Genomic DNA, 14,525 nt, shown 5'->3' on the forward strand with positions numbered 1-14,525 from the left:
GGTCAGGAACCACTGGTATACAGTGCCCTGATGCCATTTAATGTCAGTCTGTGTAGACAGCACAGTTTTAAATGTTCCAAAAATAAGATTGAGAGGTCATTTATAAATTAATAATCAATCTCAGTTATCAGTTCATTTGAGACATATTTTGGATGCTGAGATAAACGCACATCTTATTTGGTTCTATTCCACTTACTCACTTAATTCTCATGTGTCAATTTCAACAGCTGCAAGTGTTTATTCCCTAATAAACACTAATAATCCCTTATAATCAAACAGACATTTTGATCCGTTAACTTCTTTAGCACCCATTTGCCTCTCGTATCCACTCTCGGTTTGAATAAAAAGTTGTTTATATTATGAATAAATTAATTGTTGAGGGCCCAATGGGCTCTCGTCGGTTGATTTGAAGAGGTTTTTTTTTCTTTTATCTTCATGTTTTCCATCGATACACAAGCCCTCCTCTGTTGAGGTGAGGTGACAGAGAGCTGAGGTGTAGAAAATCAAGATTTTCTTTGAATTCCTAATGAAGACTTGAGGTCGATTTTTCTCCATCTCTTTAGCTCAAGTGGTTACACATCATAAACGGCAAGCAATGGAACCTGCTGCAGAGGAGTGAAAAATCAACCGCTCATGATCTATACGATAATTGATTAGACAAAGAGGATACCTGGAGATACCTGGAGCAGTGTACAGTGTTGGCAGTTCATTAAAGAGAGAGCCAGAGAGAGGGATGCTAACAGGTATTGTACCCCTGTAGGCTGTGAGCTGAACATTGGGTAACTCCATTATCAAGCTGCCCTGTGTCCTGACCTCCAACCGAAGGACTTCTACCAGGGTTTTTACGCCATTTTAGGATCCGCGTCCATGGCTGGCAATGACACACATACGTGCGCTCCCAACACATGTGTACTATAAACAGACTAATAGCACACATCTATTACTGGAGTATGTGGGTGAGTGTGTTTGTATGTTTGTGTGTGTGTATTTGGTGTGTTTGTGTGTTTGTGTGTGTGTGAGACTGACCAGTCCGTTCTCTGCTACGTAGGTGGGCAGGCCGCTGATCAAGGCCCAGTGGTCTGGTGTGGGAGTCCTGCAACAGCCAATCACAACAAAGATCATCTTACATGGTATTAAACAACATTAGAAAGAGACGTTTGATTGGCTCGTAGTGGACCAATGTCTGATTATGATTTGATCCACTGTTGTCATGTGATCCAGAACCAGCTGATTTCAAGTGAACCACTTGTATATGTTTGTATTTTCCTGTAGATATTTATTTATTTTGGAAAACGGCAGGTAGGGGTAAGGGGAATGGTTATTAAAGGGAGAAACTGAGGGAACCCGAAGGAAGGAGGACGCCGGAGTAGAGGAGGGCCGATAGGAATGTAGCCTGAATTGCTTACACGAGGTGGAACCACAGGGATCAACAGATCATCTCTCAGAGAGTGACTCGGGGGACGCAAGACAGGAGGCAGGTGAAGCAAGTATGGGTGACCCATTCCGATGGAATGTGATGGAATGTGGCGCCAAAACCACATTTCCGCTGCCTCATAGTTCCCCCACCTGTTCCCCTCCTTTTAGCAGGATCGCTATGGAACCGGTGGGACCCCTACCCAAGAGCAGCCAAGGGCACCAATTCATCCTGGTGATACTGGATTATGCCACTATGTACACCGAGGCCATTCCCCTGCACACCATGGCCTGGAGTTAGTCCTCTTGTTCTCTGGGTTAGGTATCCCTGACAAAATATTAACAGAATTCGATCTGAGAAGTGCCCAAAGCATCAACTGGCTACTCCCCCATTGAACTCCTCTACAGGAGACAACCCAGGGGCTGCTGGTCGTGGCTAAAGAAGCCTGGGAGCAGCAACCGTCACACCATCGAACCTACTGGAACATGTGGGAGACATGAGGGACAGGATGACCATCTTGTGGCCCCTGGTGTGAGAACACATGAAGGAGATACAGGATTCCCAAGCACGGGTTTACAACAGAGGGGCCCAGCTGCGAGACTTCCAGCGCACATATAAAGTTTTGGTCCCAAAAACAGAGTGTACTTTTTGGCCCGATGGAAAGGGCCGTACGAAGTGCTTCCGAAGGTGGGGGAAGTTATTAATAGGCTCCAACAGCTGGGCCATAGGCGCCAGACCAAAATTGACCATGTGAACCTATTAAAGAAATGGAATGCCTCTGATGTACTCTGTTCTATTCCTCCAAAGAAGGCTGCCACAGAAACCGGGCTGGCTGAGGTGCCCCTAGGCCCGCACAGAGGCAGGAGCTGACTGAGTTGGTCAACCGGAACCAGGACATGTTCTCCAGTGAACCAGGCCACACCAATCTGGGACAGCACCACATTATCACTGAGCCCGGCAAAAAGGTGGAATTGAGACCATACCCTTTACCAGAAGCCAGGAGAGATGCCGTCAGGACCAAGGCAAAGACTATGTTGGAAGCGGCGGTCATCGAGGAATCAAACAATGAGTGGGGCAGCCCCATAGTGTTGGTGGCGAAACCTGACAGCACCATACGCTTCTCTAATGATTTTAGGAAGCAAAATTAAATATCAAACCTTGATGCCTACCCCATGCCCCAAATAGTTTAACTGATAGAACGGCTAGGGTACCGCTTGATATATCAGAATGCTCAACCTGAGAGAGGGCTATTGGCAGTGCCTTTGGCTCCAGAGGTGAGGGATGAAACCACTTTTGCCACTCCTGATGGGCTGATCCACTACAAGAAGCTGCCATTTGGCTTGGACGAGCCACGGCCCACCCTCCAGAGGTTGATGGACTGGCTACTGGGTACATCTATCTGAGGTTTATTCCCCATTTTGCATCCCTAGCCGGCCCCCTGACGGATTTACCAGGGACCTTCAGGCCGCCCAAGTGACTTGGACCGAGGGGACAGAGAAAGCCTGGACCTAAAGGGTTTGTGTTTGGGACATGTTCTGGAAATCCCAGACTCTACCAAACCAATGGCGGTGCAGATGGATCCATCTGAAACAGGCGTGGGGGTTTGCCACAACTGCAAAGAGGTGAAGAGCACCAAGTATAAATACTTTATATGTATTATGGGGGAAAAGATATGTCTCGCCATCAAGGGGGCTCTAGAAACCCTGAAGTACTATCTGTTGGGACGCTACTTCACCCTGGTCACTGATCATGCACCACTGTTTAGGATGTTGCTGAATAAGGACAGTAACAACCGGGTCACCCGCTGGTTCCTATCGCTGCGACCCTTTGCATTCTCTGTTTTTCACAGGTCATGGGCAGCCAATGGGAATGCCGATGCCCTTCCTAGGAGGGATGCTCTAGGGAGCTGGACGGCCCCTTCTTCCTGGTCGGAGCTAGGGGGGGAGGGTGTGTGGCAGACAGCAGGGCAGGTGAGGGGTATGGTTATTGAAGTGAGATAACTTGCAGCCCACTGGCTCCACCCCCAAGCCTTACATGGACTTCCTCTCTTAAATAAGCAAGTCTGAGGATGGTTGAGCAGGAGTGCTTGGGGTTGAAAGGCAGAGCAGGCTGGAACAAGGGAGGCTAGTAAACTACTGAAAGCATCTGTGGGATCTTCTGGGAGTACTGTTCCGCCGACGAGAGAGAGCAACAGAGACCGAATATAATTGATTACCCGGTGTGACCTAGAACAACCTTCCAGTGTCCAGAAATGTAACCAGTTGGAATGGGTTGCTAGACAGGGTTGACAGTTGCTAGGAAGGTTTGCGATGCAGCATTGCTAAAGGCATGGTTGATTGACACAGTTGCCTGACATGGATACTAGTTTAGGTTGCTAGGCGTGGTTGCTAGACATGGTTTCTAGGCAACGCCCCGTTAGTGTAACTCACGGTATGACTTTGATGTCTTCTTTTCCGTGGAGGATGTAGTCAATGACTTTGTAGAAGATAATTTCCTGGTCACAAAACAATCATAGTACTCATAGTATTAGTAGTAGTAATCTTAGTAGTAGTAGCAGTATTTGTAGTATTAGTTCTACATTCACTGTGCTCACCCTGCCATCTGGTGTCTTGGGTCCATCATACGGTGGAACCTCGCCCATCAAGACCGGCCACAGATCAAAGAACTCCTACACAAACGCACACACACGCACACACACGTGACTACTCAGTGCATTTACATGCACACCAGCAACTAAACCGATTGCCTGATTGCCTGATTGCCTGATTTGTGAACTGCCATGTAAACAGCTTGTAAATCATTCTGAACATGCACCAAAAGGTATCAGACTCAGTGTTTTAAAGAGAGGATGTCTGTCTGGTGTAACAGATCCCGTGGCAGTGTTTGTGGTGCTATAGGAGGTAAAGTGTGATGATGAATGTTTGTCGTGTATCAGTGTACATCGGGGTGTGTGAGTGTGCATGCATGATTGTGTGTGTGAGTGTGGTTTATCGGAGGGGGAAGTGTGATGTGTCATCAGCCAGCCAGCTGGAGAGATTGGCGAGGATCCGGAGGAGTTGAGGAGAAACATCTGCTCAAAGGAGCAGGAGGTGCTACTCCTGTCAATATTGTCGCTGTCCCACCACAAAGGGGTGGCTGACAGACAGAGAGACAAGTCAACAAGCCCATGTTCCTCCTTCTTCTCCTCCTCCCCCTCCTCCTCATCAATAATACTAATATAATAATAGTATGAATAATGTATAAAAGATAACTTACTACTATAATTTTTAATACATAGTACAATTATTAAACATGAGCACAATAACGATAGCAGTGATTCTTAATGATGATGAGGATGAGGGCATGAATGAGGAAGAGGGCGTCTCATACCTTGGTCTTGGTCATGTCCAGTAGTCCTACAGAGTAGCGGTCACAGTTGAGAAAAGCGCGGACCGTATAGAGGGCTTTGTGGAACTGTCTCTCGATGTCAGTCAGCTCCTCAAACACCTTGCTGGCGGACCACAGCAACACCTGGAATAAAATAGAGTAGGGCAGCATACAGGTAGAGTAGAGTATAAAATAAAAGATTAGATGTAGCTGAGTAGACAAGTTGAGTACAGTAGATTTGAATATAGTAGATTGGAGTAGAATAGAACATATTTGAGTAGAACAGAGTAGAGTAGAATAGAGTAGACAACATTACGGTTAACCTGTTGAGGTTAGCTAGGTAAACCACAGCTAGGTTTAACTGATACGATAGGCAACCCATTCTCACAACAAAATGTAGTCTAACTATGATGGTCCACAGTGGAAAACTTAGACGTTTTAAAATGTGTTTTGTTAACAGTTCTAGTTAGAAATGTGCCTTTAATTGCCATAATCTTCATCCAGTGATTGTATATGGTGATTAGATTGGTAGTTAAACTACTTGTGGCATTTTTTCTTGCTTGTTTGGGGTTTTGAGGGACTAGAATCGGGGTAGGCTATATTCTGTTTAAGAAATAATCAGAATTGCATTTTTTGAATTGTATGCCGCATGTTTTCAAACATTTGGAACCATGAGCTACATTTTGTTCAGAATCCCCTTTCCCCCCAGTTATCGTACATATCATAATGTTTAAAATATATACATTTTTATACAAACCTAGATGAGGATCTATTTGGACCTCACTCAGACCATCACTATAGTCTTTACCTTGAATAATACAATCATCTATCCATCCTCGAGACAATATATATGCAAAGTCTTATATAGAGACTTTATATATTAAAGAGTTTTTGCGCATGTGTTGCGACCTCTAGTTGTAATTAACAGGGGTCATTGTTCAATGGAAAGTGTAGTATACTATGCATGCAAATCAATTATTAAATAGCTTTGACTGTTATTCAGGGCTGAAAAGTGCATTGACATTTTAAAATGCAAGGCAACTACTATTGGTTAGTTGAAAATAATAATCATCATTGAGATTAAACATCTCTTCTGTTGTCCTGGCAAAGACAGGCAGCAGTAGCCTACAGTCACACATAGCATACACAGAAAAACATAAGAAAAATAAAACCACTAAAACAGTCTGCAGGGGGGAGGGGGCGATATCAATATCGCAAGACATTTCGGGAGACTCAAGGAGGTGGGTAATATTACATTTGAGCAACAAAGTGTTGTCTTATGGCAGGGGGCCCAAATTCTTCCCAGTGCAGGGCCAAAATGCAATCGTGGGGAGGCTCGTGGGCCAAAATTTAAATTTTCGGTATATTTAGTCAAATATGTGGGAGGCGGCTGAACAGGATAGGAGCTCAACAGCGCCACCCTACCATCAATGTATCACAATGTTATTCTAGGGTCAGGAATGGAAGTGCCCCAATAAATAATATTCAATGAGAGCGAGCGCAGATTCCGAGCGCTGATGGCGGAAAACAATAATATATACAGTGGGTAAGGCGCGGGCCAAGTTTGGCCCGCGGGCCCCAAATTGGGCAGCCCTGTCTTATGGGGTGCTCTTTAGACATAATTGGCCATACTGTGTTATTGACATGTTTTCGTTGTGTTATAGGGACACTGTCTCTTTAAGATCACGTCACTTGTGTGTTGATATGCCGGTCGGCGCAATGACCGATGATGAATTTAACGGTTTTTATATGACAAAATGAACGACCTGCCGTTGCTTGTCAAGGTGGGAAATTGTCTCTTCCATTCTTTTATCGCAATTTCTACAGTCTATAGACAGAACTTCTTACCTGGGAGAGTTTGTCGACTGTGGAGCCGTTATGTTTAAAAACATATGTAGTTATACTACATTTTGGTATGAGAATGGTGGTAATACAATATCAATTTGGGTGCAGGACAAGTACAGTACAGGACAGCCATAGAAATAAAAACAAGAACAAAGGGGACAGAGAGGGCGAGAGGATAGCCTCACCTGGCCTCTCCTGGTCTCACAGTTGTGCAGGTAGCTGAGATGAAACACTCTGAGGACCAGGTTAGCAAAGTTCAGGTACTTGTTCAAGGTCTGGAGGAGGAAGAGATACAGGTCTAACATGACTTCAAAGCCGATTCATCCAAAATACACACTATAGTCAAGAACGTCCACAACACTTTGGTTCATGCCTTAATTTAAGTTTAGGTTTAGCATGGTATTTGAATAGTAATTGGTCTAAATCAGATTTGTTTCTATCTCGTGTTGTTGTGTGTTGTGTGCATGGGTTATATTATTCAACAAGACAACAAAGGATGGTTTAGCACACTTTACTGATACTGTCAATGCCAATACAGAGCATACAAACTTTTATAGATGTTTATCTATGTTAAGGGAAAGGGAATATTGCCTTTGTCTATCCGTGTAGCTGTGAGATCTGTGTTCGCCACTGCATGACCAGCACTCAAACATGGGGGACGGGATAACCGTTATCTTAATAACGGTTTTCCCGCACATTGAATCTCGTCTCCACTATCTTGTTGTCAATAAGTATTTGGGTAAAACATGTACAATATTTCTTGTCGTTCAATTAGTATTTGGGTCAAAAAAAGGTTTTTCTATCTTTTTGTGAACCATCACCGTAGGGTGTTGAGGAAAATTTGTGGGAAAAACTTGGACTTCAAAACAAATAGCTTGAAAATGCTTGGGGAATGCCAGAGATCGGAGAAAATGCAGGCTAGTGCCTTGAATCGAGAAGACACAGTAAAACATTATGGGACATATTAAACATATAATACATTTTAAAAGGAAAATAAGAAACAAAGTGGCGACAATTCCAGATTTCTGAGCAGAGTAGGTAGTAGTATGTTAAGACAGCGTCCCCGATTATGGCTACCCCTTATCTATTCTCCAAGTGCAGCCTGCCTGTTCACCTTTCATTCCCTGTTTCCATCACTGTAGGAAGGAACCTCTGTAGGAATTCAGCTGAGAAGACACACCATCTCAGCACCCACTGGCACTGAACTTAAGCTTCTGGCAATTATTCTTAATTAACTATTAAAAATCTTTTAAACAACTATTAGTCAATGAGGAGCAAGAAGAGGAAAATGCATTATTGTTGCTGTTGAAGCTAATAGCATTTAATGAGTTGTGGTATCCCCAACACGCACTATGTAAAGTGCTTTGAAAAGTGCTGCATAAATGCAATGGATTATTATAATTTCTATATAAAATGGAATCAGAAGCAGCTGCTTCATTATATTGAACTCAACCAACTAAAATTAACTAAACCGGACCAGCCATAACGACTCACCTCAGGGTCTAACCCTAACCCTGAAAATAAAATGAAACCGACTAGATAGGGATCGATCGCTCGACTCTAGTGTGAACCGAAAGAGAAGCAAAGTGACACTAGGTTGTGTCTGAAGGATGACATCACCTCTTCGTCCTTGGTGTCGAAGTGCGGGCCGTCCAGCTTATTGACAGCCATCATGACGGCCACCATGTCTTTACCGTTCATGATTGGGATGGCCAGCAGGTTGCGGGTCTGGTACTCTGTCAGGGTATCCACAAACTCACTGTAGTGGGGATTCTGGGGAGAAGGAGACAGATGTGAGAAACATTTGGCGATACTTGGAAGGGGACCGCAGACCTCAGTGGTTCCGTGAGCGGGACGACATTGTGTTTATCTTTGTTTCTCCTGCTGATGTGTAGATGATGCGGGAATAGTGGCTGTGCAAAGAATCCCACATAAAGGTGTTTGATTCTGTAGTTGTGTGGGTGAAAGCATAGGCTACATATAGGCCTGTATACATACTGTGTACCGCCCCACCACCACCCCCACACACACACACACGCATACACACATGACACGCACACATTCATATACACATCACAATTGTACACACCTAAATACATACATAAATGTTAATATATATATATACACATCCATGTACAAATACACAAATGTAAATATAAATATACATCACGAAGAAGTCCTGAAATTGGTATTCATCCTGTGTCTAAACAAGTAAACAAGACAAACTAATCTTTATCCTCTATCTGGCCATAGCAGTGCAGGGCTTAGCGCTGCCATGTCTGTATCGTGCACATCTTGTGTGTGACCGTGCGTGGGTGGGGCGGGGTGGGGCGGGGTGGGGAGGGGGGACGTGTGGCGCGGCTATAGACGACAAGGGACACTAGCCTTGTGGTTGCGTAGCCGATAAGGACAGCATGGTTTTGCTGAGTCGCTAGGAATGGTTCTGGTGTGACCTCTGTAGGTAATCCACCATCGCTCTAATTCAGAGTGGATTAAGCAGCTTCATCTGCCCTGCCCCCGGAATGGAATAACAATACACATCTCCCTCTCTCTTCATCTCTTATTTGATGTACCTCTCTCTTCATCTATTATCATATCTCTCCCTCTCCTCAGCTCTTATTATATATATCTCTCTCCTCAATTCTTATATATCTCTCCCTATTTCTCTCCCTTCTCTCAATATGTATTTCTCTCTCTTCATTCCTCTCTCGCTCTCTTCAGCTCTTCTCATCTTTTATTATATATATATCTCTCTTCCTCTATTATTATTTGTAACTCTCTCTTCATCTCTTATTATATGTATGTATCTCTCTTCCTCTCATTTATATCTCACTGTCTTCATCGCTTGTTATATCTCTTTCTCTCTGCATCTTTTATTATATATATATATAAATACTGTATATATCTCTCTTCATCTCTTATTATGTATTTATATATATATATATATATATATATATATATATATCTTCATCTCTTATTATGGTATTTATATATCCCTTATTATTTATACCTCTATGTATCTCTCCCTCTTTTACTCGGCCCATCTCTCTTTGTCTCTCTCTTCATTTCTTATTATTTAACTCTTTCTCTCTCTTATTATATCTCGGTTCCTCTGTTTATGTGTTTTTATCCATTGCTTTCTTTTTCTCTATCCATTCATTTCTTTATATGTATAATATCCGTTTTTTATCTCGCTATATATGTTTTAATTATCTTTACCTGTTTGTCTCTCTACCTGTGTATGTATTTGTTTATCTCTACCTCTCTCTTTACCTGTGTATCTCTGTGTATCTCCCTCTTTACCTCTGTCAATCTATCTCTTTATACTCTCTTTAGCTCTGTCTTTAGCTATCTTTCTTTCTCTCTCTTTGTCATTGTTTCTAGCATTTTTGCCACTCTCTTCACTTCATTCTATCTGCATTTTTGTTTAGGCTATCTTTACCTCTCTCTTGTTACATTCCTCTCGCTCTATCGCTCACTTGCTCTTTTATAGGACTCCCCCCGACTGTTTCATTAACATATACACAATGCCATCATCTTCATCATCGGCATCGTCATCGATTTATAAAAGGCGTGATTCTAAATGAAATAATCTCACTATGGCGTAATCCCCAAATCCCACGAACTCCCAGCGACAGCAGAATCACGCACACACACAAGCATGGCTGACTGATGATGGTAGCCTATATAGTGGGTCGTTTCTGTTGTAAATCGGTGCGTGTGTGTGGTGACAGTTATACTTACTGCATAAGCATCATAAAGGCAACCAATTATAAAGAACGATAGCCTGCTCATTGCTGCAGACTGGAACTTAAATACCAGAAGACACATTCCCCTTTCTGCTTTTATTAGTTCGCACTAGACTTTCTGAATGATATGTGTTCTAATCCTAAACTCTTTTGTTTGTGCACTCTGTTTCAGTGGCTCGTGGTTGACTAATCTCACAAAAACAAAGCGATGAAATAGATGCCGAACCGTTTCTAAACCCATCCTCACTTCTGCAGTAAAATACTCCAGTATGAACATGAACGCGGTCATAATCATAATTATAACGCTTCACGTGAACACCCCGCGGAGCATGACAGATGTGCGGTGTATGATGTGGACACGTTTAATTCCTAAATGTCAAAGGTATTTAGGGATAATGAGATTGCTCCGAGTAGGCTACAGTCTTTGGTCGGATGTTGCCTCCTGGTGGCCACACACCGTCTGCCTAGGCCGCCCGGTCGACAGATTACATTAGTATATCATTTATTATTAAGTATTGACACCACACAGCTGATCCAGGGTTTTACCCAAATGTTCTTAAATGTAAGTACTTATACTACCGAATAGGCTAATATCAAAGGCTACTTGATACTACAATGTACTGGAAAACCAATACATTATTAATACAGGCTAGATACATATAATACATTAAGTAGATTTTCTACAGTGACGATCACTGTATGGGCCCACATTATTAATGCTAGCACTGGTATACAGTACTAAATATATGCAGTAGGCCTACTTGTTTATTCATACTTATACTAGAAAGTAGGCTACTAAAGCTCTTTAAAGTGCACACACACACACACACACACACACACACACACACACACACACACACACACACACACACACAGATACACACACACACACGTGCAGAAACACAAACTCACAAACAGTGTGACACACACACACACAGACAAACACACATACACACACAAACACACACACACACACACACACACACACACACACACACAGTGGTGCGTACCTGGGTAACGTCTGGGATGTTGGTCATCTTCTTGGTGGTGGCGACGTGGCCCACGATGCCGATGTCCAGAGGGTAGACGATCTCACTGTCGGGCTGCACCAGACACTCCTCCAGGGTCGAGTCCTTGCCCACATTGAACAACCTGCCAGCACAGAGTCATGGAGTACTTATTCAGGTTAGGACTCAGTTATCATGGTGACAGGAGTTGAACCACTGATATAGGAGATGCTATACCGTAAAGTTATTGGCGTTAGAAAACATGTTGGTCGAGCTTAGTGGATACGCTTCTATGTTTTGCTTGTTTTACTGGACTGACTGTTCTAAAGAAAGATATTCATTTTACGTTTTACCTTTTTACGTGTTTTATACTTAATAATTGATGTGTATTTGTATCACATGGTGAACTTAAACATGTGTACCAGATATAGACAGATAGAAAACTAGAAGGGAAGGAGAGAAATAGAGAGAGACATCTAGTGACAGGAGAGAGAGGGAGAAAGGCAAAAAGTGAAAGTATGTGTGGCCTGTGACTTTTTGTTTGTGAATGCTTTGCAAAAGTGTCATGCATGCGTGCTTGCGTGCGTGCGTGCGTGCGTGTGTGTGTATGTGTGCCTGTGTGTGTGTGTGCGGGACTACATGTGTATTTGTGAGAGAGATGTACATGTTTGCATGGAGGTTCTACATGGTCTAAAGGTTGTATATTCTGACTAAAAATGTCATAGCGTTCAATATTCACATCAAGACTGATCTAAATGTTTTATGCTCTAAAGTTAGGTTTCAGCACGAGCACTTTGAAGCACTTTAGGATTTTTAGAGTCCAAACATCCTGAAGCGTTCAAGACCTAACGAGCTGAGGGAGCTACTTTATGCTCTAAATGTTTCATACCGATCAACAGGAAATGCTCAGACACAGAACAATATCAGAGCATGCTTCCTGCTGTGAACATCTGAAAGTATTCAAACTGAAGGTGCTCATAGAATCTTCGTCGTTAATCGTTAACGACGAAGATTAACTAACTCTAAACTGTATGGTGAGGAAATAACAAGCTCAGAGCATTTCTTCATGCTCTAAACTTCAGAGCATTAAGAACAATTTAGACTCTAAACATCCTAACGTTTTCAAGACAGAACAAGTTCCGAGCATGCTTCCTGCACTTAACATCCTGAAGGTTTAAAGAAAGAAAGCTGAAAAAAATGTTGAGCTGAAAGCTCAACATTTTGGATCAAGAAGAAGCAGTCTGTGCTTGTTCTGTCTTCTTTTAGCCGTTTAGAGTATGAATAACCTTCTATGAGCCTGTTAAACAACGATGAAGGACATTATAATGCCGTGCATATTAAAGACAGAACATTCTCTGTCACCATACATAACCCTGATTATTCAGGCTCTGATTGTTCATGCTGTACACTTCAGAGCTTAATGAAAAGGTTAGTCTCTAAACATCCTGAAGGGTTCCAGAGGGTCTACCTTGTGGCGAGCTCAGCGACTCCGTTCCGCTGGCGGTACATGAAGAGACTCATGCGGTCGGCCCTCATCATGAAGCACAGGTGTTTCATCAGGTTGAACACAGACTTCTCCATCTGGATGTTGTCCTGGATGTCGCGCATCAGGTCGAACATGATCTCGCTCTCCTCCACTGTGCTGAGCGCGTGGTACTGTTTCTGGTCCACTGCGACGCGGCGCCCGCCGTCCAGCAGGTTGGAGATGACCTTGGGTCGGAAGTTTTGGTCGTAGTACTGTTTGGCAAAGTCCGGGTTGGCGTCCAGAAACTGCTCTGCTTTTGCTGCGTCCACCATGACTGATCAGAAGAATGTATGAAACAAATACAAATTAAAAAATGAATATTTGAAAGCAACCATGACGGGGTTCTACTGTATGACGAGTATGGTGGGGGCCTAAAGAATACATGATGGTAAACATTTTACTTTTTTCAACTTTATTAGTTGTCCCCTTCCTTCCATCATGTCTCATCTTAATTTCTCGTCATAGGCACATAAAGAACATACATAAAAGACATTCATACATTTGACATTGATGACAAATGTTGGGGTTGGGGTACAGGGGGATACATACATTGTTACATACAATGTTATATACTTTATCTGTTGGGTTTTGCTTTGTTGAGTAATGGGATGGCTGAGGGGATTAGGCATCTGCTGAAACTGGCTTTTTTGCATCTTATTCTTCTATACCTCTACCGGAGGGTAGGAGTGAGAAGTAGTGCTGGAGTGGTTGAGTAATGTCCTATGATATTGCATGAGTGATACATGTGATGGCTTTGATGTTTAGTTCTTGTAGATTGGGGATGTGCAGACCTATTATTTTTTTGGTAATATTACTTATCTGAGTGACTCCAAACATATTTGATGTCATGGCATGTCTCACAGAATGGTTGGTTTTGGTTGGATTTGAACCAACGACCCCATGGTCATGAGTCCGTTGCAATACCACTAGAAAATTAGAGTATCTTTTGTGAAATAGAAGTCTTCCGTACGTGGTGAGCTTGGTCGGTATGGTAATATGGCATTGGTATGCCTTCAAAGCTGGTTTACTGGAAGTTAACATATCAAAACAATCACCAACTATGTTTCTAAAGCATACTGTGTCAAAGCCCACTGTCAAAATGGACATTTGCAAAATTACATGTGTACTGCTTTAAGGCCCAGCCTGCATTGGAGAGAGGCCACGGTTCAGAAAAGCAACTTCAAACAAATGTGTCAAATTTCTATTTTTTTCACATATAGACTTGAAATTTGGCATGGTTATACTATGGAATATACTCTTTGCAGCCATATAGCCAGCCTACGTGTCTTTGACGCAATGTTGGAGCTCTTTAACCATGGGCGATATGCATCTATTTCACTTTCTAATATATATCTCTGCCGTTTTTTGGCCTTAATGCTATGAATGCATCACCATATAGTCTCAGTCACCTGGTACATGTGTGCCTGCAGCTTTTACCAGTTGGGTGTGGGTGTTTGGTCAAGTTATAGCCATTGCTTTATGCCCAAATGGTCTGACCGTGTGGGTTGCAATTTAAAAGTTGCATGTATAACAAGTTTCATAAAAATTGCACCTTCCTGAAAATGGCAGCCTGTTGAAATGCTGAACTTCCAGGCCTTGTTATAGCTCAATTTATGTGT

General features: G+C 42.8%; 1 protein-coding gene across 1 annotated transcript in view; it reads right to left on the minus strand.

The window, feature by feature from the left end:
- The window catches only part of pde6a (phosphodiesterase 6A, cGMP-specific, rod, alpha), a gene marked incomplete at both ends in the record, with an annotated part of 31,742 nt that extends 18,564 nt beyond the window's left edge, over positions 1-13,178 (minus strand). Inside the window, 8 exons of the mRNA XM_079745278.1 lie at positions 1,027-1,093; positions 3,844-3,908; positions 4,008-4,082; positions 4,784-4,924; positions 6,811-6,900; positions 8,246-8,398; positions 11,385-11,526; positions 12,850-13,178. Of these exons, the coding sequence (XP_079601404.1) occupies positions 1,027-1,093; positions 3,844-3,908; positions 4,008-4,082; positions 4,784-4,924; positions 6,811-6,900; positions 8,246-8,398; positions 11,385-11,526; positions 12,850-13,178 (1,062 nt within the window). The remainder of the gene's footprint in view (positions 1-1,026; positions 1,094-3,843; positions 3,909-4,007; positions 4,083-4,783; positions 4,925-6,810; positions 6,901-8,245; positions 8,399-11,384; positions 11,527-12,849) is intronic.
- Positions 13,179-14,525: the final 1,347 nt, after the last annotated feature.

Source organism: Pollachius pollachius (assembly GCF_949987615.1).
Source record: "Pollachius pollachius genome assembly, chromosome: 10".
Lineage (NCBI taxonomy): Eukaryota > Metazoa > Chordata > Actinopteri > Gadiformes > Gadidae > Pollachius > Pollachius pollachius.